Source organism: Kogia breviceps, chromosome 6 (genome assembly GCF_026419965.1).
Source record: "Kogia breviceps isolate mKogBre1 chromosome 6, mKogBre1 haplotype 1, whole genome shotgun sequence".
Taxonomy (NCBI): domain Eukaryota; kingdom Metazoa; phylum Chordata; class Mammalia; order Artiodactyla; family Physeteridae; genus Kogia; species Kogia breviceps.
In genome coordinates, this window is record NC_081315.1 from 84,089,852 (window position 1) to 84,114,536 (window position 24,685).

At 39.0% G+C, this 24,685-nt stretch overlaps 1 protein-coding gene across 1 annotated transcript in view; it reads left to right on the top strand.

The window, feature by feature from the left end:
• The window catches only part of SMIM14 (small integral membrane protein 14), a 66,939-nt gene that overhangs the window by 37,897 nt on the left and 4,357 nt on the right, over positions 1-24,685 (top strand). The window contains exons 3-4 of the mRNA XM_059067110.2: positions 13,058-13,106; positions 23,454-23,596. Of these exons, the coding sequence (XP_058923093.1) occupies positions 13,058-13,106; positions 23,454-23,596 (192 nt within the window). The remainder of the gene's footprint in view (positions 1-13,057; positions 13,107-23,453; positions 23,597-24,685) is intronic.

Here is a 24,685-nt window from a genome sequence, read left to right on the forward strand (position 1 = left end):
GGAATGCAGAATGCAGATAATCCCCCTTTTGTTTGTTTGTTGAGCTCTGTATTTCAGCTCTAATCTAAACCGTGTAACTGAAACTTCTGCATCTCTAATTTACTTACATTTGTTTCCGTATTAAAGTACTGTAAGCATGTGATCTGGGAGATCATTGGTCAGATTCCCCTTACAAGCCTGAAGGCCTTGTAAATTGTGACTAATGTCCACTGTACTTAAATAAGTCACGTTAAGTAAGACCTATTATTGGCCTTTTCCTGGCAGATGTATGCCTGAAAAGTTTCTTGAGAAACTTCTCTACCCAGCAAATATATCTACTACTAGTATCTTTTGCTATTAATTTATATTTTTGTAAAGTGTTTATTAATATGAATAATATACTAATGTTTTTTCACAAAATCAATACATTAAAAGTAAGACCAAACTTCTCACTCACTCCTCTATATCTGGCATGTTCCTACTTCCCTAGATGAATTTGGTATGCACCTTCCTGGATCTTTCCCACAAATAAACATTTAGATACTATGGTATATATATTTTATCCCCAATTTAATATTATTTAGCAAGTCCAAGGAACAAAGGAGAGGGACATTATTTTATAGAGAAAAAGGAGTAAGTTGGGAAGGGTTGTTTTGAACAAAAGCCCATTGGAGAAAAGTGAGAGCTCAGGGTGATGATGGCTTCTCATTGGCTGAGTTGCTGGGGTAGTCAGTTTCTTGTAGGAGACGCAGTGTACATCTTTTCTTGTTGGGGCCTGTGATTGATGATCTTCTGTTGCGGTCTGTAATTGACAATTATTCTTGTAATTGACGTCAGGTTGTGCTGTGTGAGGGGACCCCCTTCTGGCCTCCTTCACAGAAGTGAGGTTATGTTTTATTTAAAAGATAAAATAGCTAGTGCATGTCCTCATGGCACAAAATTCAAGCAGTACTGAGTGCAGAAATGGAAAAGTAAAAATCTCCCTATGTTCCCCAGCCTCTCATTGCCACTTTACTGATTTTAAGCTATTTACAGTTTCTCTTATATTCCCATTATTATGGCTGTATAACAAATTACCCTAAAACTCAGTGGCATAAGAAAAACCTTTTAATTAAGTTAACAAACTGTGTGTGTAGAGTTCATACAGAGCACAGTGGAGACGGCTTGTCTGCTGCATAATGTCTGGGTTCTTAGCTGGAGGACTGAGAGGCTGGGAGTGGGAATGGCATCTGGAGGCTTGCTCACTCACTGTCTGGCAGTTGATGCTGGCTGGTGGCTGAAACCCTACCTAGTACTGTCAGCCAGAACACCTACATACGGCCTTTTCATGTGGCTGCTTGGCTTCCTCACAGCACAGTGGCTTGGTTCCAAGGGCAAGAAGCATCCATCCCAAGAGAGGATGGGGGAGGGAAAGAACCATGCAGCCTGGATACTTTTTATAGCCTAGCCTAAGAAGTCACATACAACACTTCTATTATACTTCTGGTTGTAGCAGTCCTGAGCCTGCTCAGCTTCAAGAGGAGGGGGAATAGACTTCACCTCTTTTTTAAATTGAGGTACAACTGACAAATAACATTAGTTTCAGGTGTGCGACTTGTATATATTGGGAAATGATGGTCACAGTAAGTCTAGTTAACACTTGTTACCATACACGGTTACAATTTTTTTTTTCTTGTGATGAGAACTATTAAGATCTACTCTCAGCAACTTTCAAATATGCAATATGTTATTACTAACTATAGTCACTATGCTGTACATTACATCCCCATAACTTAAATTATTTTGTAACTGGAAGTTTGTACGTTTTGACCCCCTTCACCTATTTCACTCACCTCCCAACACCCCCACCTCTGGCAACCACCAATCTGTTCTCTATATCTTTGAGCCTGATCTTTTGTTGTTTTAAATTCCTCATATAAGTGAGACCTTATGGTATTTGTCTTTCTCTGACTTATTTCACTTAACATAATTCCCTCAAGGTCCATCCATGTTGTCGCAAAAGGCAAGATTTTGTTCCTTTTTAAGGCTGAATAACAATTCCCTTATACTGATATATATATATGATGGATATATGTGAGGTGATACCTCATTGTGGATTTCATTTGCATTTCCCTGATGATTAGTGATATTGAGCATCTCTTCATGTACCTGTTGGCCATCTTTATGTCATTTTTTGGGAAAATGTATATTGAGATCCTCTGCCTATTTTTTACGGTTTTTTGTTTTTTGGTTTTTTTGGGGGTTACGCGGGCCTCTCACTGCTGTGGCCTCTCCCGCCGCAGAGCACAGGCCCCGGACGCACAGGCCCAGCGGCCATGGCTCACAGGCCCAGCTGCTCTGCGGCATGTGGGATCTTCCCAGACCGGGGCACGAACCCGTGTCCCCTGCATCAGCAGGCGGACTCCCAACCACTGTGCCACCAGGGAAGCCCCCTCTGCCTATTTTTTAATCAGATTGTTTATTTGCCTATTGAATTATATGAGTTCTTTATATATTTTGGATATTGAACCCCTTATCTGATATATGATGTGCAAATATCTCCTCCCATTCAATAAGTTGTCTTTTTATTTTGATGATGGTTTCCTTTGCTATGCAACAGCTTTTTAGTTTGATGTAGTCTCACTTATTTGTTTTAGCATTTGTTTCCTTGGCTTTTGGAGTCAGATCCAAAAACTTATCACCAAGACTGATGTCAGGGCGCTTACCACCTATGTTTTCTTCTGGGATTTTTATGGTTTCAGGTGTTACATTCCGGTCTTTAATATATTTTGAGGTAATTTTAAACCATTTTTGAGTTAGGAGACTCCACCTCTTGATGGGGAGTGGTAAGATTCTGGAAGAGCGTGTGTGGTTAGAAATACTGCTATGACCGTTTTTAGAAAATAAGTCTGCTATATATCTCTTTCTAGAAATTTGTTTTCACATAGAAGGGATCATAGTATATTTACGTTTCGGCAACTTGTTTTTTTTTTCACTTCATATATCTTTTCATATAAGCAAATTTCTTAGTTCGGGTTTCTATAACAATACTGTAGACTGGGTGGCTTATAAAACAACAGAAATTCATTTCTCACAGTTCTGGAGGCTGGATGTCCAAGATCAGGGTGCTAGCATGGTTGGGTTCTGGTGAGAGCCCGTCATCCAGGTTGCAGATCTTGTATCCTAATATAGTGAAGAGAGAGCAAGAAAGCATTCTGGGGTCTCTTTTATGAGAACACTAATCCCACTCATGTGGGCTCCACCCTCGTAACCTAATCACCTCTGAAAGGCCCCACCTCCTAATACCATCACATTGGGGATTAGGATTTCAAAATATGAATTTTGAGGAGACTCAAACATTCAGTCCATAACAGCAAATCAGAGTCAGCCTCATTTTCAAGTATCATGGTATTGGAATTTTCTTTCCTTTTAATGATACTTGTAATATGTGAATATCTAAATTACGGACACTTGAAATAGTGTAGAAACACAGAGCAAAATGTCAGAGTTCCCCTTCCTCTTACCCCCCACTCACGTATCCCATTTCATGACATTTATTGCTCTCTTGGCCAGAGGTTGCATTGAGCTCATGGACAGTCATGTATTTATATCTGTATCTTTGTATATAATCAAAATAGACTGTACCAGAAAGGTATAGCATATAAGTTATGTTGTTGTCTTGTCAGTGGCCATAAATTACATGATGACTTTTGGTTCAATAAATTAATTAAACTCAAATTTAGAAGGTATTTTTTAGGATTTGGGAAAGTATATGCATTTCATTTGGGCAACCTATTAGTGTTAGACATTCAAAAATTATTTTCAGAATACTCAGACTTGCCTTTAGCCTGATTATTTGAAGTCTTCAGGCTTAAATGTACGTGCATTATTGTGGTCCTTCCAAGTTATTGAATATTTTTGTTAATATTGTAGGAAAATATGTAGAGTTGCTACTTAGTCATTAAGAACTAAATGTGATCAAACAACCCAATCGAAAAATGGGCAAAAGACCTAAATAGACACTTCTCCAAAGAACACACACAGATGGTCAAAAGGCACATGAAAAGATGCTCAGCATTGCTAATTATTAGAGAAATGCAAATCAAAACTACAATGAGGTACCACCTCACACGGGTCAGAATGGCCATCTTAAAAAGCCTTCAAGGAATTCCCTGGTGGTTCAGTGTTTGATACTCCGAGCTTTCACCAAGGGCCTGGGTTCGATCCCAGGTTGGGGAACTAAGATCCCACAAGCCATGTGGCATGGCCAAATAAATAAATAAATAAGAAGAAAAAAAACCTTCAAATAACAAATGCTGGGCGAGGGGGTGGAGAAAAGGGAACCCTCCTACGCTGTTGGTGGGAATGTAAATTGGTGCAGCCACTATGGAAAACACACAGTAGGGAGGTTCCTCAAACAACTAAAAATAGAGTTGCCATATGATCCTACAACCCCACTCCTGGGCATATATCCAGGCAAAACTATAATTGGAAAAGATACATGCACCCCAGTGTTCATTGCAGCACTGTTTACAATAGCCAAGACATGGAAACAACCTAAATGTCCATCGACAGATGAATGGATGAAGAAGATGTGGTACATATATACAATGGAATACTATCCAACCATGAAAAGGATGAAATATTGCCATTTGCAGCAACGTGAATGGATCTAGAGATTATCATACTAAGTGAAGTAAGTCAGAAAGAGAAAGATACCATATGATGCCACTTATATGTGGAATCTAAAATATGACACAAATGAATTTACCTACAAAACAGAAACAGGCTCTCAGGCATAGAGGACAGACGTGTGGTTGCCAAGGGGGAGGAAGGGATAGGGGGAGAAAGGATCAGGAATTTGGGATTAGCAGATGCAGACTATTGTGTATTGAATGGATAAACAACAAGGTCCTACTGTATAGCACAGGGAACTATCTATATTCAATATCCTGTGATAAATGATAATGGAAAAGAATGTGAAAAAGAATGTATATATATGGATAACTGAATCACTTTGCTGTACAGTAGAAATTAACACAACATTGTAAATCAGCTATACTTCAGTAACATAAATTTTTAAAAAAAGAACTAAATGTGATCAGATATAGTTAGGTTTTAGCTGTCTCCCAGTTGAAACACTGGGCTTCCTCAGTGGTATGATTATGCAGGAATAATTGAATTGAATGTACTTTGTATTTTGTCATTTCTTTAAAATTCCCCTCCTGTAATTTGGCAATGTATATCAAAACTTGAAGTGTACATACCTTCATTATAGCAACTCTGCTCCATATTCTAAAGAGATTAATCAAGTGTGTAAGAATGTATTTATACGAACATTCACCACAACATTGTTTTTCATATACAAATTTGGAAATGATGCAATTAAATGGAATGCTGTGCGGTATTAAAAGTTAGGGGGAGCTGGGTTTTGGCAGTCTAAGGTTATTTCAAGCTAACCTGTTACTGTGAGCTGTGTGAGGTCTGGTCCGAGAACATTGACCAACTGTTTAACCCCTGATTTGAAAGTACTTTTTTGTTGTTGGTTTTGGAATTTCACTTTTTGAAAAAATAGTAGTGATAAATATGAGTAGGCTTATTTGTACAAACAGGCAGCCCTTTCCTGCATATTGCTGTAATCCGAAAGCATTCTGTGGGCCATGACCTGAGTTTTTATATACATGTTATATTTAATTTTATATAATATTTAATTATGTCATTTAATCCTCACAATGACACTAAGGTTGATAACAGATTGTATTTATCTCTTCTATAGTTTGAAACTCTGCCTAAGAAAGTTACAGACACAGAATTTGAAACCAGATACCTCTGACTTTAAAGCTTCTCTTTTGAACCACTGTTCTGTACCACACTGTTTACCAGTCCACAGGTAGACCTGGTGCATGGGAAAGAAGAGCACCTCCAATATGCATGAGGTTCTTGAGCAGACATAGAAAAACAGCAGATAAGTTCTTGTTTAGGTACTGTCTTAGTTTGCTCGGGCTGCTCTGGAAAAATACCACAGACTGGGCAGCTTAGACAACAAATAATTATTTCTCACTGTTCTGGAGGCACTGGTAAGTCCAAGATCAAGATGTTGCCAGATTTGCCAGGGTGATTTGGCTCTTTTTTTGGTTTTCAGACAGCCACCTTGCTGTACCCTCACATGGCACAGAGAGAATGACGGCTCTGGTCTCACCCTCTTCCTATATGGGCACTAATTCCATCATGGTGGCTCCACTCTCATGACCTCATCTAAACCTAATCACCTCCCAAAGGCCCCCACCCCCAAATTCCATCACTTTTGGAATTAGGGCTTCAACATATGAATTTGGAGTGGTGGGGGAAACACAAACATCCATAGCAGGTACCTTTTGATAACTCCAAAGAGAGACTTTCTTTTTTTTGTAATTTTCTTCAAAGAATTTCTCCAAGGTAAGATTCCTCATAGAAGTTCCATTTATCTGCTTTTTGTCATTAGAGTCTTCTTTTTGATCTACGTTTTTTTCCATCAGCCTCTGACAGCCAAGGTTCTATATGAGGCTTCCTGGATATCCTAAGAGACTATTTTAGGTTCTACATTTTCCCTAGCAGGAAATCTCTGTGCCGAGACTCTTGTATTCTTTAAATCTCTGTTTTCTGCCTTTTTCCCCGAGGAAGAAAAACATTTCTTCTAATCATACTATGTTGTCTCTTCAATTTCGAAGCTAACTCATCTAAGGAACTTTACATGGCCATCCTGGTTAGGTGGGGAAGATCCCAGATCTTCCCTGGGATCCTGGGATCAGTGTTAGCATGAAGGTTTACCTAGGCAGCAACAATTGGCTGTAGATAGTCCACATGTGGTTCCCACCACTCCACTGTAATACAGAAAATACTTGAAGTTTATGGCTCCATCCTGTAGATACTGCCATGCCTGTTTCCTTCATTTATTATCCTTGGTTTTCTTTTTTTTTTTAATTGAAGTATATATAGTTAATTTACAGTGTAGTGTTAATTTCTGCTGTATAGCAGTGATTCAGTTCTCTCTCTCTCTCTCTCTCTCTCTCTCTCTCTCTCTATATATATATATATATATATATATATATATATATATATGTTCTTTTTCATATTCTTTTCCATTATGGTTGATTACAGGATTTTGAATGTAGTTTTGAAAACAGTAGGACCTTGTTTATTGGTTTTCTTTTAGTTATGTTTGCTTTCATAAATGGTTTCCTTTTGGAGTAGCCAAAATCAGTATCAGTAGTCCCACTGTATTCAAATAAGTCAAGAGAAAACTGAGATGCACTGTAAGTTAGGTCTCTCTGTTTAAAGAGTTCCATCAAAAGACTCTCGTTTTACTAAATGTGTTTTTTTAATTCTTTAAAGACTATAATTTACCCATCATAAGTGTTTGAATCTGACATACTGAATATATATTCCAATACGCTGGTTTGGGGAAAACACTAAGTCCTGGACTAGAAATGTGGTCATGATACTTTGGCACCTCATTATTCAGAGCCTGCAGCATCATCTGCTTGTGAACATGTAGAGTGTAGCCAGGAACCCATAGGAGATCAGCCAGAAGAGCAGGATCCAGCTCCAGCTCTTGGTGGAATGTCCCAAAGATTCACTGCAGCTTGGGCTAGAGATGGAGTGCTTCAGTCAGCCAGGCTCCCAGTGAATAATTTCTCATTCTTGGTCTTGTGTGTGTGTGCGTATGCGTGTGTGTGTATGCATGTGTGAAGGCACTTTTTAACAGTTTTCTTAAAGCTGAAGGGGCTTCTGCCTGCATGGCATGAGTTATAATTTGACCTACTCAAAGTTGTAATTTGATCTCCCACTCTGTGGTTCCCCTTACCTAGAAAAAAATCATTTATGAACCAACACAGCTACCACATAAAGCTGACATCATTTCTATATTTACCAATTGTATGTGAGTGAATTAGTTTTCTAGAAACTTGTATAGCAGGACAAATTGTACATTACCGTTTTTTATCATAGTCCCAAAGGGAAGCCTACTCCTTCTGGTGACACCTAAAGGAAAAGAGATCTCTTTTAGTGCTGAAAGAAAACATTGGCTGTGTTAAACTTAGAGGCTATTAGGTAATTACATCTATGGTCATTTTCACTTTACTCTGAATTTGCTTCAGTTCAGTTTTATATCAGTTGTATATCAACTCACTGGAATATTCTCTAACCATTCAAAATTGTGGTTGGTTACACAGTGTTTCATGCTAATGATATGTTAACTAAAATTATGATACAAAATTTTGTATGTTGTAAGGTAGAATGGAATTGAGATTAAAAATTTAGACTCTGGAGTTAGTACTGGATATGTTAGCCAACCTCTCCCAAACACGTTTCTTCATCCATAAAGTAGGAATTATAGCACCTGCCTCCTGCCATTGAATGTGAGGATTAAATAAATTAAAGTTCCTAGTATAGTCCCTACCACATAAAAGTTCCCAGTAAATATTTGTTATTATAATGATTGTAATTATATGAAAGTTTGTATATTTTAATGCTAGAAAACATAATAATGATAATTGTACTAAGTCAGTGAATTAATCCACATTAATTTCTTAAGTATTCTGTAATTTTATTTTTATTGTAATATAAATAAATTATTTAAATTATAATTTAAAGTAATGTAATTTATAAACTTATCATTAAAATATATTTGTATTTAGTTGTATTTCTAATATGATAATAAGAAGGTACCCCTATTCCACATTGATAAAACATATAGGTATCTGTTATATGTCTTAGAATTGGAGGCAGTCAGACTAATGCCATTAACAGAAAACTGTGTTGATTTGTGCATATCTAGACAGCATTAGGTTCTGAAGTTGACTAAATACAGCAGCTAAGTAATACTGCTTACATGCCCCCGCCACAGTGGCCTTGTGGTTCCTCAACACCAGTTCGCAGGCACCTTTTCATCTAGGGGCCTTTCCTAGTTGTTTACTCTGTCTGGAATTCCTGAATGCTCATCTCCTTGATCTTTTACTGCTATTATTGTGTAGATAGTCCCTTAAGTGTTACTACCTCTGTCTGCCTAATTTAAAGTGGCTACTGGACTGCCACTGCATGCCATCCTACTTTCATTCTCTGTGTGGCTCTCTGACATTTTTATAATATACTTGTTAATTGTCTGATTTCCCCCACAAGACAATGATCCATAAGACTGGAAACTTGGTCCTTTTCACACCATATCCTCAGTACCTGGAACTGTACTTGGCATGTAGTAGGCATTCAGTAAGCATTTTAAATGAATAAGTAAATAAATGATTGTTGCATTATAACTAGACATAATTAATGAGCATCTCACATTTCTAAATGAACATTTTTATATAGCTACACAAAAATACTTGTTTTTCCTCGTATTTCATGGGTATTTCCTAGGTGTTTTTAGCTGGTTGTCATTATCGGTAGTGTTGAGTAATTTAAGGGCCAGATAGTAAATATTTTAGGCTTGGAGTCTCTATGGCAACTACTAAACTCAGCTGTTGTAGTGAGAGCAGCCATAGACAATATGTAAACAAATGGGTGTGGCTACGTTTCAGTAAAACTATTTATAAAAATAGGCCTCCAGCCTACAGGTTTTAGTTTGGTGACCCTGGCTATAGACTACAAACCCACTGCAAGGGTGTGGGGTGAAACCCAGACCTGCCAGCGTCACAGGGAGGTCAAAAACGAACACAGTGAGCATCCTATCTGGTAGACCCACATTGAGAAAGGAGGATGAGACTGATGGAAGCATGAAGAAGAAGACTAGAGCTGGTGGTGTGGCCCTCCATGGAAGTAGATTTGTGAGGAAATGGATATATAAAGACTTGGGGGCTTTTCACATGGAAATCATGTCATTTGTAGATTTCATTGAGCTACAGACAGCCAGCAAGTCAGACCTGAAGACAAGGGCATCAGTTCAAGTAGAGCTATAGCCAAAAGCCAGGGCTGGGACTTGAGTTACATAATGTACAATGAACTGATAATTCATTGGTCATTTCGATCACAGCTGTAGATTTTGGGATATGCTATGTGATTGCTAAATACTAAACCCAAGAAAGTTATTTTTACTCCATATTTGATGTCTTAAGTAATTAGATAGTACTTGTTCAATCCAAAGACCTAAAAAATCTTTTTGTTTTACATTCGCTGCAATGCTACTTAGAGGTGGAGGAGTAATGGGAAAAGATACATATGCTTATAAAAATGTAAGGACATCTCTGGAGAGATTCACAAAAAAACCTGAGTGCTGTGGAGGCTGAAGGACAGAAGAGAGCAAGAGATTTACCTTGCATAGAGTATCCTTTTGTACTTTTGAATTTTGAACTGTGTATACGTATTACTTACTGGGAAAAAAATTAATAAAACTTAAAGTATATGTAAAGTAGGAGGTTCATTAGGTCTGATTTGTGACCCAAGGGTCTAGTAATCTTTTTTTCAATTTCTTTAGAATGTGTAATTTTTTACAATATTATTAGCTATAGTCACCATGCTGTACATTACATTCTTATAACTTATTCATTTTTTAACTGGAAATTTGTACCTTTAGACCCCCCCTTCACCCATTTTGCCCACCCTCCTCCCCCCTGCCTCAGGCTACCACCAATCTCTTCTCTATATCCATGAGATCTTTGTTTTTAGATTCTACATATAAGTGGATCGTACAGTATTTATCTTTTTCTGTCTGACTTATTTCACTTAGCATAATGTCCTTGGGGTCCATCCATTGTTGTTGCAAATGGCAAGATTTCATTCTTTTTTTTTTTTTTTTTTTGCGGTATGCGGGCCTTTCACTGTTGTGGCCTCTCCCGCTGCGGAGCACAGGCTCCGGACGTGCAGGCTCAGTGGCCATGGCTCACGGGCCCAGCCCCTCCGCGGCATGTGGGATCTTCCTGGACCAGGGCACGAACCCGTGTCCCCTGCATCGTTAGGCGGACTCTCAACCACTGCGCCACCAGGGAAGCCCGATTTCATTCTTTTTTATGGCTGAATAATACTCCTCTGTGTGTGTGTGTGTGTGTGTGTGTGTGTGTGTGTGTGTGTCTCTGTGTATCCACTCATCCATCAGTGGACACTTAGGTTATTTCCATGTCTTGGCTATTGGAAATAATGCTACAGAAAACATGGGGCTGCATTTATCTTTTCAAATTAAGTGTTTTTGTTTTCTTTGGGTAAATACCCAGAAGTGGAATTGCTGGATCATATGATAACGCTGTTTTTAATCTTTTGAGGAACCTCCACACTGTTTTCCATAGTGGCTGTGACCAATTTATATTCCCACCGACAGTGCACAAAGGTTCCCTTTTTCCCACATCCTTACCAACACTTGTTATTTATAGTCTTTTTGATAATAGCTGTAGAATACATAAATTTTTAAAGAGGTTTTGGATTGATCCTTTTCATATTTAGGAAGGTTTAAGGTACCCAGCATATTTTTACATTAATTAAGATCTGTTTTCGCATTCTAATTCAAGTAGAACTACTTTGGGGACTTCCCTGGTAGCCCAGTGGCCAAGATTCCACGCTTCCAATGCAGGGGGCCCGGGTTCGATCCCTGGTCAGGGAACTAGATCCCACGTGCCACAGCTAAGAGTTTTCATGCTGCAACTAAAGACCCCGCATGCCACAACTAAGACCTGGCACAGCCAGATAAATAAATAAATATTTAAAAAACAAAAACAAATAGAATACTTTTAGTGGTATACACCAAAGCAAGCCTGATCATCTTAGAGAACAACTTACAAGATGATTTGTTCTGTTAATTCCAATAATTGTTTTAGATGAGGTCCTAATTTGTTTGGCACAGTAATAATAATAGCTAACGTTTCTTCTTTCTTGGGTTGTTACGACATTTCATATGCACTGTGTATTTTAATTCTCACTTGTACTCAGATATAGGTAATATCATCCCCATTTTACCAGATGAGGAAACTAAAGCTTAGAGATGTTAAAGAATTCACCCAAGGTCTTGAAACTCTAGAAAGTTGCGGAGCCTGACTTTAAATCAAGATCTGCCTTTTTGCAGAGCCCATGCTTAACCAGCTAAGCACGACTGCTCTGTAGTTGCTTCCCCAAACAATTGCAGGTTATGCATTAACTGCTTTAATGGAGAGGGGGTGTCATTTATAAAATAATGAGGCTGAATTGAAAAGTTGCATGTTCATTCAGTTTACTGTGTATCATCTCTTTTAAGATTTATGAGATTATCATTTCTAAACATCCTAAAAGCCCTCAGCATAGGGTGAACATTCATAAAAGGATGATATATGTTTATTGATAGATGGGTTTTTACTTTTCACTTATCTTTTTAAAATTCATAATCATATGGTTCCAAAATTAAATTGTATACAAAGATAGACATTGAAAACTTCAGATCCCGTCTCATCAGAGCCTACTCCATTCCTTCATCCCACCCCCACCCAACTCCTGTGGTATCATTTTTATTCGTTTCTTCCTTGTCTAACCACTATTTATGCAGATGTAAGCAAAAAGGAAAAAAAAAATTCCTTCCTTTCAAAGGTGCATTTTCTACAAAGGGAACCTATTTTTTCTATTAGAAGCAGAGGCTTCTAATTTTCAGGGAGAAAAAAAACCTTATTAACGAAGTTTACTCTTTTTCTAGTAGCTCTTCTCTACAGTTAAGTGTTTTTCCTTTGGGAAGTCTAATAACATATGGCAGCAGGAGTTTTCTGTCACAGGTGACTTTTTTTTTTCCTGAATTTTAAATTTTATTTTATTTATTTATTTTTTATACAGCAGGTTCTCATTAGTTATCTATTTTATACATATTAGTGTATATATGTCAATCCCAATCTCCTAATTCATCACACCACCACCACCCATCCACAGGTGACTTTTAAAAATTCCTAATTTAAATAGGTGAATTGCACTAGATCACAGTATATTTGAATATTATGTTGAGGAGAAAATAATCCCCCCAAACTGAACAGCCCCTCAATATATTCTTTGTTTTTATCTAATTTTGAAGGTATGATATATACTGTAGTAGCATTCATTAAAAAGCAAAACATGATCTTTCTAATAAATAGTATCCATTTTTGGTTAAGTCCAGTGGCTAACTTTCCTTTCTTCTTATTCATTGTAGTTGAGGCAGTCCCAGTCCTACTGCACAGACACAGAATGTCTTCAGGAATGTAAGTAATGATGGGGCAGAAGGAGGCTTGGCATTGGGGGCAGAATTAGAGACCAGAATAAGACTGAATTTTTTGCCAGAAATTATTCTTACAGTTTGCCCTTTAAGGAACTGGTTCTTAGTAATGTATTTCCTACTTAAATATTTAATTTTTTAACTTAAAAAATTGTGTTTATTGGTCCTGCCACAAAAACAAAACCTGTTCATTGAATAAAATTATAAAATCACAGAGAAGAAAAAAAAGAAAAGGAAAAACTTTCAGAATAATAAAAGATGACCACTGTTAACAACTTGGTGTAAACCCTTCCAAGACCCTTTTTTGGGCAAATACACGTGGAACAGGGCACTTCTGGCTCGTTGAACTGAACACCGAGGCTGCTAGCACAAACCCCTCACTCTTTCCCTGCCATCCATTTGCATCCATTGGCAACTTTGAGAATTTGTGAGTGAAGGAAGGGGAGGCCATTTTTTCCCAAGGTTTTGGAAGCTTTGGGGGACATTGGAGTCCTTCCTTTGGCTCTGACATTAGCATTCTCAAGATGGTAAGGGCAGTAGGGAGATTTTCTCCATGGCTTTATGGGCAGTGGTGATGGTAAAGTGAGAATCAGTGCAGGAAGATGGATTCCGCATGGTGAATGTAGCTGGCAGACTTATAATATGAGGCATCTTTTTTTCAGGACAGAAATAACTTGAGGGATACTTTGAGGGGAAATAATAGCCGAACCAGTCTTATACCATAATAATTTGACTGTAAGAATGGAAGTATGACGTTTATAGGATGATGAAGCCTGGCACAATTCGATTTCATATATACTTACAAATATGGGATCACTTTGTATGTGTTGTTTTTCACTGCTGTATTATGAGTATATCAGCATGTATTTACCTTAAAAATATTTACTGACTAAATAATAATTCATTATGGGGATGCACCAGTGTTCAAATAATTCCCTTTTGTTGGAATCTTAGGTTGCTAATATATTTTTGCTGTTATAAATAATGCTTGAACAAACATCCTTTTGTATATTTTAAGGCTTTTGACATATTGCCAAATTGCATTTATTAATAGGTAGGTTGCTTATATTTCACATCTCTGAAGCTGAGCACCACTTTATTATGTATGTGAAACTAAAACAAAACACAGTAAGGTATCATTATAAAGGAACTTGTTAGTACCTTATTAATTACTGGTATTACTGTGTGAACTGGGTATCCCATCAAATTCTATAAATGTAACAACTTAGAGAAATAGGAGCTAGTACAGTGCCTGGCCCAAGGTAGAAACTTTGTCAGAATGTAGTCCTTTGGTGCAGCAGGGTAATAATTATATGCCTCTGGGCAAGAAAGTAATGGGGAGACTTGCGTTAGGCTTTGGGGATGATGGGTGGTGTTTCCCCAACTCCAAATTTCTTTATGTTGTCTCTTCAGTAGCGTTCATTAATCTGCAGTGTGCCCTCTGATAGGCATCATAAATTTTTGCCTCAGCAGTGAAGCTAAAACGTGTTCTTCTAGTTGAAAATAATCTTATTGAACTCCTTATGGGAAAACAAGTGTTGATTATATTTGGGGTATTTGTGACCCTTGAGCCAGTCCCACCTGTAAATCAAGTATTCTGTGGGTGAAATTTCACTTCTTTAATCCAAGTATAAAGGCACAACTCTAGAGCTTGAGTATTAATTCAGTTATCTTGGCCAGTCGTTCCACCCCACCCCAGTTCTTTTAGCATTTGGTGGAAATCCTTTCTAACAACCATGTCTTTAAATGGTTTAAGCAGTTGTTTCCTCTGAGCGATATAATTACTTTTCTGTGTATTCTAAATTTTCGCAAATGAGCTTATGCTGTTTTCATAAAATATATATTAATCGGGGGTCCCCGCAACCCTTTCTTCTGTTTCAATAATTTGTGAGAATGGCTTACAGAAGGCAGGAAAACAGTTTAATTACTATTACCAGTTTATTACAAAAGATGCAACTCGGGAACAGCCAAATGGAAGAGATGCCTAGAACAAGGTATGAGGAGAAGGGGTACAGAGCTTCTGTCTTCTCTGGGTGCACCACCCTCCCAGCTCCTCCATGTGTTCACCAACCGGGAAGCTCTGTGAACCCCGTTGTTTAGGGGTTTTTTGGAGGTTCCATTCCATAGGCATGAATGAGTAAATCATTGGCCATTGGTGAATAATTTGGAAGATGGAAGTTCCAATCCTCTAATCACTTGGTCAGACTCCCAGTGAGTCCCCATCCTGAAGCTTTCTGGGGGCCCACTAAGAGTCACCTCATTAACATCAACTCAGGTATGGTTGAAAGGGGTTTATTATGAATAAGAAAAGACATTCCTCTCACCCTTATCACTCAGGAAATTCCAAGGATTTTAGCAGCTTTCTGACAGGAACCAGAATGAAGACCAAATATGTATTTCTTATTATATCATAATATCACAGTATCCATTGTGCCTGCCATGATGTGCTACATGTATTTGAGATGATTTAATAGAATATGAAGCTCATTACTTCATGTGGTAGCAGAATCTAGTTGCAATCTGTGAGTATATCTAGTTGCTGCATGATTCTTTATATTGAGCTACATTCCACTTCATCGTGATATTTACCCACAGGTTTTGTTTGTTTGTTTGTTTTTTCCGGTACGCGGGCCTCCCACTGCTCCCGTTGCGGAGCACAGGCTCCAGACGCATGGGCCCAGCAGCCATGGCTCACAGGCCCAGCCGCTCCGTGGCATGTGGGATCCTCCTGGACGGGGGCATGAACCCGTGTCCCCTGCATCAGCAGGTGGACACTCAACCACTGCGCCACCAGGGAAGCCCTACCCACAGTTTTGTTCTCTAGAGCTGCATAGAATGAGTCTGCCCACTCTTCTGAAAGACTGTCTTTCAGATAAAGAGTTGTAGAAACCAGCTCTATTGCTAATTTAATTTTGGAGTAAATCAAAAGATGGGTAGATGTTCTGAGGATATTGTAATTAGCGCATACAACTCCAAAGTCACAGGGTTAAAGCCTGCTGGTGCACTGTCCACTTTCACTGCTGTTCTGTTTCTGCTTTTCCCACTGGAAACCTATATATGTTTATAGAAATAATCCCTCAGGATCTGCCAGCTCTTAGAGCCTCCCTCTCTTTCATCTTCCTGGTGTCCAGCTAAGTTAATAGCTTCATTGTGAATGTTCTATTTGACATCTTATTTGTAATACTTTTTCTTGTAACCAATGACTTACTAACCCTTGAGCAAAATGGAACCCTGTATTTTGGTGTACAAAGTCCTTTTACATTTTTATGATTTGACATTTTTCTAGACCACAGAGTAAAAAGTATTTACCCTCTTAAGGCAATTAATTCCTAGGCAGTGAGGGGAACAGACTTTATATCCCGCATGTGATTGTGCTTCTTAATATCTAGATTACTTGGCACTACATTAATATTTAGATTTTTTTTTTTTTTTTTTTTTGCGGTACACGGGCCTCTCACTGTTGTGGCCTCTCCCATTGCAGAGCACAGGCTCCGGATGTGCAGGCTCAGCGGCCATGGCTCACGGGCCCAGCCGCTCCGCAGCATGTGGGATCTTCCCGGACCAGGGCACGAACCCATGTCCCCTGCATCAGCAGGCGGACTCTCAACCACTGCACCACCAGGGAAGCCCAATATTTAGAATATTTAGTGCCAAACAGTTGTCCCAATAAAAACCATAGTGGCCAGCTCACTCAAAGGCCCTTTCAGCTCTCTGTGTTGACTTTAAAATAGCTACTCCTGGTATTTGTTTGTATTAGCCGCATGCTGTGTTGGGGAGTTTTGAGTAGCATGCCTGTTCTGAGACTTCACGAAGAAGTAGATCTTGTCATAAGGGACTGTGAATAATCACAGAAAGCCTGTAGTGACCCCATTCATCCCTATTCCTGGATATTTCAAAAAGTCTAAGTCACTTCAGATACCCAGTGTCTCCAATCCCAAGACATTTTAGGTTTACTGTTTTTGCTTCATGAAATTCAATGTTTTTATATGTAGTTCAAAAATCAAGAAATTAATTAGTGTATAGTGAAAAGGTGTCTTCCTACTCATATTCTCCCATCTAACCACGTCCTGTCTCTAGGTATTATTGCCCTTCTATGTCACTTTCCAGAATTTCTTTATGCATGTACAGGCAAAATATTTATTATTTGCCCCCCTTTCTTAGTACACACTGTTTTTCACCTGCTTTTTTTCTCTGTCAAAAAATAGCATATCAGGCTTCCCTGGTGGTGCAGTGGTTGAGAGTCCGCCTGCCGATGCAGGGGACACGGGTTCGTGCCCCGGTCCGAGAAGATCCCACATGCCGCGGAGCGGCTGGGCCTGTGAGCCGTGGCCGCTGAGCCTGCACGTCCGGAGCCTGTGCTCCGCAACGGGAGAGGCCACAACAGTGAGAGCCCCGTGTACCACAAAAAAAAAAAAAAAAAAAAAAAGCACATCTCATGGAGACTTCCCTCAACATTGTTTTGTAGTTTCATAGTATTCCATTTTACAGATATACCATAATTTTTTTTTTTTTTGAGAATTACGTTTTATTTGATAGACTTGCTGAGGACTTAATAAGCCTGGAAGACAGCCTCTCAGATGACTCTGAGGGACTGCTCTGAAGAGGTAAGGGAGGAGCCAGGATATATAGGAGTTTTTGCAAGAAACCAGGTAGTAGGAACATCAAAAGATTATTGTTAATTAAAGTAAAACAGGGACTTCCCTGGTGGTCCAGTGGTGAAGACTCCAGGCTTCCACTGCAGGGGTTGTGGGTTCGATCCATGGTTGGGGAACCAAGATCCCGCATGCTGTGTGGCACAGCAAAAAAGAAAGAAAAAAAAAAGAAAAACAGACATCTCAAGTTAATGAAGTCAGTGCTTTTCTTTGTATGGGAAGATGCAAGAGCCTGAGTTCATTTAAATCATTCCTTGAATATGCGCCTTATCAATGAAAAAAAATGTTGCCTGCCAATTCAGTAAACAAAGTATGTTGCAGCCATCAAGCCATCACGTTACAGCTTCCTGAGGGTGAGCCCTGAGGGAACTCAGCATAGAAATAGGATGCCTGCCATCAGACACTGCAGCCACCAGCAGTCCCCCATAGTGCACCCTGAGGAGACATGAGGAAACACAGGAGAGAGATATACCATAATTTCTTAATCAGACACTCTTGGCAGACGTTTAGGTCTGTTTCCAGTTTTTTGTTAACAACCTTGCACAGTATGTCCGTGTGAAAGTACATTCTAGAGCCAATCTTAAGTTTGTGCTACTACTGTAAACAGAAAAACATTGACTGTGATCAAGAGGTTTGACTATAATTGGTTCAGCTATTGTCCGTTATTCTGAGATGGGCCTTAAGTTATTAGAGAATAAGAGAAATGCTCTTATCAAACCTGGGAGATCAGGTCAAACCTGGGAAGTCAGGTCAAACCTGCATCCATTTGGCCTTTTAAGTGGAGAATTCTGCATACTACCACCCTGCAGAAATTTTAGAGGCACCCTTACTTTTTCTTCCTCCTCCTACTGTAACCAGTCCAGGCAGTAGACAAGTGTTGTGCTTCTTTCATCCTGTTACCGTTTGTGTCTGACCCTTTTTCATTCTCACTTCACCATCTTATCCAGCCTAGCTATTCACACAAGGAATTTTCTGCACTCTGTCTTTTCTGTGCTCTAGTTGATCCTAATACTGATTTTAACTAGAGCACAGATTGATAATGGTTGATGTTTATTGAATACCTACTGTGTACCAGGCACTGTGCTGCTTTCCATGTACTGACCATTTCTCTCTTCTGTCTTTCTAACTACCCTGTGAGGTGATTGTAATATTTCCATGTCACAGGTAAGGAAATCGAGGCACAAAGATTATATATCTAAGAGGTGGAGGAGTCAAACAGCTATGAGATGGTCTCAGTTCTTAAAAAGTTAATGACCTAATTAGGAGAAGTAGGAAACCATTCCTTCAAACTAGAAGTGCTACACTAGTCTAGAGAAGAAAGGAAAGAGTGGGCAGAGAAAACGGAGATTTTTTTACAGACGAGAGAGGGGTGTAGTTAAATGGGATAAGTTGTAATATCATGCCAGATGGGGAAAAATAATCAGTCCCCAGAAAGACTGAGTGCAAAGTTGGCAAGTGCTGTTAGCCAAACTAGCATTGAACTGTTGCATCAGATTCATTTGGAAAGCTCTAAAAATATTGTTGATTCCTGACTCCACCCCTGAGCTGCTCCTGAATTAGATGATGTGAGGCAGGGCCTTGGAAACTCTGGCATTGGTATCATCACGGGCTATTCTGATGGGCAGGCAGGCCAGGGAACCACTGGCTAAAGAAGGAAGAAAGAATGGGGTTGACTAGAGCAGGGGATGCTTTTTCTGAGAAATGGTAAGAGGTAATATTGATGAGTAGGGCCACATCTGATGAGGAAAGGCCAGGCTGAAGAGTTCAGAGTTAAAGCAGTAGCAGTGGAAAGTGAGTCACTGGGTTAGCCAGCAGAGATGTGTTAAGAGCAGTGTTTTTTAAGCAGACTTTTTTTGGCAGCAGTATGCAGGAAGGAAAGGCTGAAATAGGAACCAAGCTAGGAGACAGTTATGGGGAACTAGGAGTCGTATTATCACTATGAGAGTCTTAAAATGGAGTGGGCATTTTGTCAGGGTTGCTTTGTCTAGAAATAGGCATTAGTAAATTTGTGATCTGCGGTTTAACTCTCTGAAGCTTCACCATCTTTTACCTGTGAAGAGTATCAAAAAGTAAGGGACCCATTTTCCAAATTGAATAACGTAAGAATTGGTGTTGGGCTTACACTTCTGGTCTGTACAATTAATCTAACATTTTACTTCTGAGAGGGCACTATAAGAAGTGATCATGGGCTTCCCTGGTGGCGCAGTGGTTGAGAATCCGCCTGCCGATGCAGGGGTCACGGGTTCGTGCCCTGGTCCGGGAAGATCCCACATGCCGCGGAGCAACTAAGCCCGTGAGCCATGGCCGCTGAGCCTGCGCGTCCGGAGCCTGTGCTCCGCAACGGGAGAGGCCACAGCAGTGAGAGGCCCACATACAGCAAAAAAAAAAAAAAAAAAAAAAAAAAAAAAAAAAAAAAAAGAAGTGATCATGTATAGAAGGCACAGTTATCTTTCTCTGACTACCTTTAAATAATCTAGTTTTACCTAACAGCTTGTTATAAGTTTATTTATCAAAATTATATTAAAATCTGTATTTTCCAATTTTTATTTTTTTAATTTAATTTTATTTTTTGGCTGCGTTGGGTCTTCGTTGCTCTCATGGGCTTTCTCTAGTTGCGGTGCATGGGCTTCTCATTGCAGTGGCTTCTCTTGTTGCGGAGCACGGGCTCTAGGTGCATGGGCTCAGTAGTTGTGGCACGCGAGCCCTAGAGCATGTGGGCTTCAGTAGTTGTGGCACTCGGACTCAGTAGTTGTGGTGCATGGGCTTAGTTGCTCCGTGGCATGTGGGATCTTCCCGGACCGGGGCTCGAACCTTTGTCCCCTGCATTGGCAGGCAGATTCTTAACCACTGTGCCACCAGGGAAGTCCCTGTATTTTCCAACTTTACTATCCATAGGAGTAATAATTTTCAGGGATCTGTCTTCTAATGGGATATTGTCAGAGATTATGACATAGCAAAGAGGTTAAGAGCACAGTCTATGGAATGAGACCACTGTATTTAAATCCCAGCTTTGCCACATGCCAACTGTATGACATTGGGATTTAACCCCCACATTTCCTCAGTTTCCTCATTTATAAAATGAAGATATGATAGTACCGACCATAAAATAAGATTGTTTAGGAACTCCCTGGTGGTCCAGTGGTTAGGACTCGGCGCTTTCACTGCGGTGTCTGGGGTTCAATCCCTGGTTGGGGAACTAAGATCCCGCAAGCCTCCAGGTGTGGCCAAAAAAAAAAAAAAAAATTGTTAAAAGGGATTAAGAGAGAATGCCTGGTTCAAAGTAACCACTCAACTTTTAGCTCTTATTTAGTAATAAAAATAATAGTATTTGATTTTTTAAAAATACCATTCTTGGAGCAGCTTAAAGGATAGAATTAGAGGAGGCAAGAGTAGGTATGGGGAGATCAGTTAAGAGACCGAACAAGAAGTGATGGTAGCTTGAGCAAGTGTGGGCACGGAGCTAAAAGTGGACAGACTTGAGTGATATTTAGGAAGTAAATATTTACTTCCTAAATATCACTCGACAGAAACTTCATGATGGGTTAAATAGAGGGTCATTGAGGGAATAAAAGGTGTTTTCATAGGTTTCTGGCCTAGGCAGTTGGATGGCTAGAAATCCAATTTGGTAGGGCATGGAGGATGGGGCAGGGGAGATGCTCGTGATTTTAGTTTGGGATATTGAGCATGTTAAGTGCGAGGTGGGATTCAGGTACATTTTTAAGAAGCATTGGCTCTACAGTACACCACAGTTTAGGAACTACTGATATGAAGATTAAAAAGAAATAGAGAACTACTGATGTAGATAGATAATTGGATACTGGGTTTGAAGTTCAGGGAAGTTGGGGCTGAATATAAATTTAGGTGTGGTCTGCATACAGAAGGTAAGTGAAGCCACAGGTGAGGATGATAGTATGCAGAGAAAGAAGAGAAGGGAACCTAAGACTGACCATGAGGAATTCCAAAATGTAAAAGCCAGGAAGAGGAAAATGAGCATGTAAAGGAGTGGCTAAGTGTTAGAAAGAAAATCTGGCAGTGGTAATGACACAGAATACAAAGGAAGAAAGTGTTTTAAGGAGAGCATGGTCATGGAAAATGAGGACTGAAATTACCCATTAGGCTTAGCAGCCTGCAAGTGTCATAGGTGACCTTTCAAAGAGTTGTTTGAATGTTGATGGAGGTAGATGCCAACCTAAGGAGTGAATGGGAGGTAGTGAAGTGTAGATGTAAATATAGACCACTCTCAAGAGGTTAGCTTTGATAGCTGGACAGAGAAAGAGGTTGAGGGAGGGATATATATATTTTTTAAATATGGGAGAAACTTTATCATGTTTAAGGATGGCTGCAGTGGAGAAGAGGGTGTTGAATAATTCACAAGAGAGAGGATAATGTATAAATTTCTGCAAGAGTGATGGGATCCAAAACTTAAGTGGAGAAATTGGTTTTTAGTTATGAAGGGAGGCACATATAATAGGAGGGAACAAGGAAAGGAATGAATATGGATATGAAGGGGGGAAATACTGATTCATTGTGTGATAAGCATTGCAAATTGATGACCCCTGAGTACTGTGTTACTTGTTCCTGGAGAAGTGATTGGATGGAACGGAGACTAGGTTCCTCTCCAGTCTGCTCTTGGGATAGCTCAGCTCTTTGCTTGACTTTGTCCCCTTTGGCCTCAGCAGTTCCACCTCGGCCCTGGGCCCGTGGACCTCAATGTAATGCATAATGCATCTGCTTAGTTTCAGAATCTTGTCTGGATTTCTTATACTTTTTCCTGAGGTAGTGAGACCAAAACCAAACATTTATACATAGTCTTGACAGGCTATTTAAATCTAATCTTCTAGAATTTTCACTTTTGATACTTTGAGTTCTGTAATATACATTTCATTAGAAATTTGTTAAGTTCTTACCATGAACTAGGCACTATGCTAGGTACTTGTTATTCTGAAATAAATATTTAAGATGTGGCTGCTTTAATGAGCTGGAAAGACTGATACCTACACAGAAACCTGACTTTTTTCTCTTGATAAAGGCATAGACTATAATATCTAGATCTGAATCCAAATTCTTTTTGCAAAAAAGAATGCCAAATTAATATCTATTTGTTTGAGAATGTCATAAAGGGATATTAATTCATATATTATACAGCATGGATGTCCCTTTTTCCTTAAGCTGTTATTTTTTCATGCTACTTCTGTAATTAAAATGCATAATCTCCTTACCCCTAGAGTGTCTTAACTGTGTATCATGTGGTCTTAACCTGAGCTCTGTAGATCTCAGTATATCTATGGATTGGTGGCTTTGTGGGTCCATGAATCTTCTGCAGTTATACGCAAAATTATTGAATGTGTATACATGGATTCTTACAGTGGAAAGAGAGTCCTTTTTTATCAAATTCTCAAAGGATTCTATTGCCCTAAAATATTAAGAACTACTATACTATTAAAAATATTTAATAGGCTCTGGCTTATGAGTATTTTACACCATTTACCATTTAGATTTCCTCACAGGAGGAAAGGGAAATTGAAGCTGTAATATTCAATAATTCTTAAAATTACTAATGCATTTTTTATATAATTTTTGAAGTTGCTATTTAAACATTAGGATTTGTTTTTACATTTATCTAACAATATTATAATTTTTCTACAGTTTTTGTTGCAAATACATTTTCTGTTTGTCTTTAGTACCAGGACCCCCTAGTGATAATGGCATCAGTATTACCATGATCTTGATGGCCTGGATGGTTATTGCAGTGATATTGTTTCTACTGAGACCTCCTAATCTAAGAGGATCCAACCTAACTGGAAAACCAACCAGTCCTCATAATGTAAGTGTTGTGGATTAGAAATGTTTTGGGGTGGGGGGATGGGTGTGACCTGGGAAAGGGGAGGCATTTGTTTTGATGGAAATATCTGAGTTAGCAAAAGGAAGATTTAGCTCACGGAGTAAGTTCTTCCTATGTAGTCCTAGTAAATCTTGAAACCTCAAATGGCTTAGTCTTCGTGGAGTTACATTTAGAGAGAAGTACAGACCAGTAGCCCCCAAATCATTTTAAGGTGAATTCCAATCTTTACTCGTGAGAAACATAAAAAATGATCCAGTTCGTAATAATCCACAGCAGTATTTCTCAAATCTCAGTCTTCCACTACCCAGTTCTATCCACTTCACAGTTGATCCCTTACCTCGTATGCTTCCAGCTCCCCAAATTCTCTTACTAGCTACAGTTCAAATGTTTCTACACACACACATTCTTCATATTCTCCCCTTCTGTCCTCACTATCAAATACAACAGAGACACTGAGCCTATCTGGCTAAACCTGTTTTCCCATCGTATTTCTCTCAACTTCATTCTTCCAGTTCTGCATCACAGTAGGTCAACTGAGCTGGCAAAAGTAGAGGTAGGAATCATTCATGTTGATAAATCTTGACAGTCATGAGTACAGCCATTTTTAGAACCTAACTGAAATTATGATAAAGTGACCCAACAGGGAGTTTTTGATAGAGCCTCCATTAAAGGATTCCTTTAATCATTTTCAGAACCAGTGTTTATATTTTTTTCTTTCCCATTTGATTTGGATATTACCTCTAAAAGTATTTCCATGATGGATTTACTTGTTGAACACCAAATTATCCCACTAATTCCCTTCTCCAACCTAAAATAATTGCTTCTTTTCCCCAGTCATTCGTTGTTACTATTAAAAAGAAGTTTGGTTAGACCAATTGCTTATACAGGAGAAAGCAAATGTGCAGTGTTAACTGGTCAGTGCTTTGGGTTTTTTTAGGATTAAAACATTTATACATGTAGCATGCTGACTTTAGTTAAGAAAGAAGGCATCATTAACACTATATAAAATGCCTTAAATTTATTTTAGGGTTTTCTTGGAGAGGAGGGTATCCATAAAACAGCTTGTATATT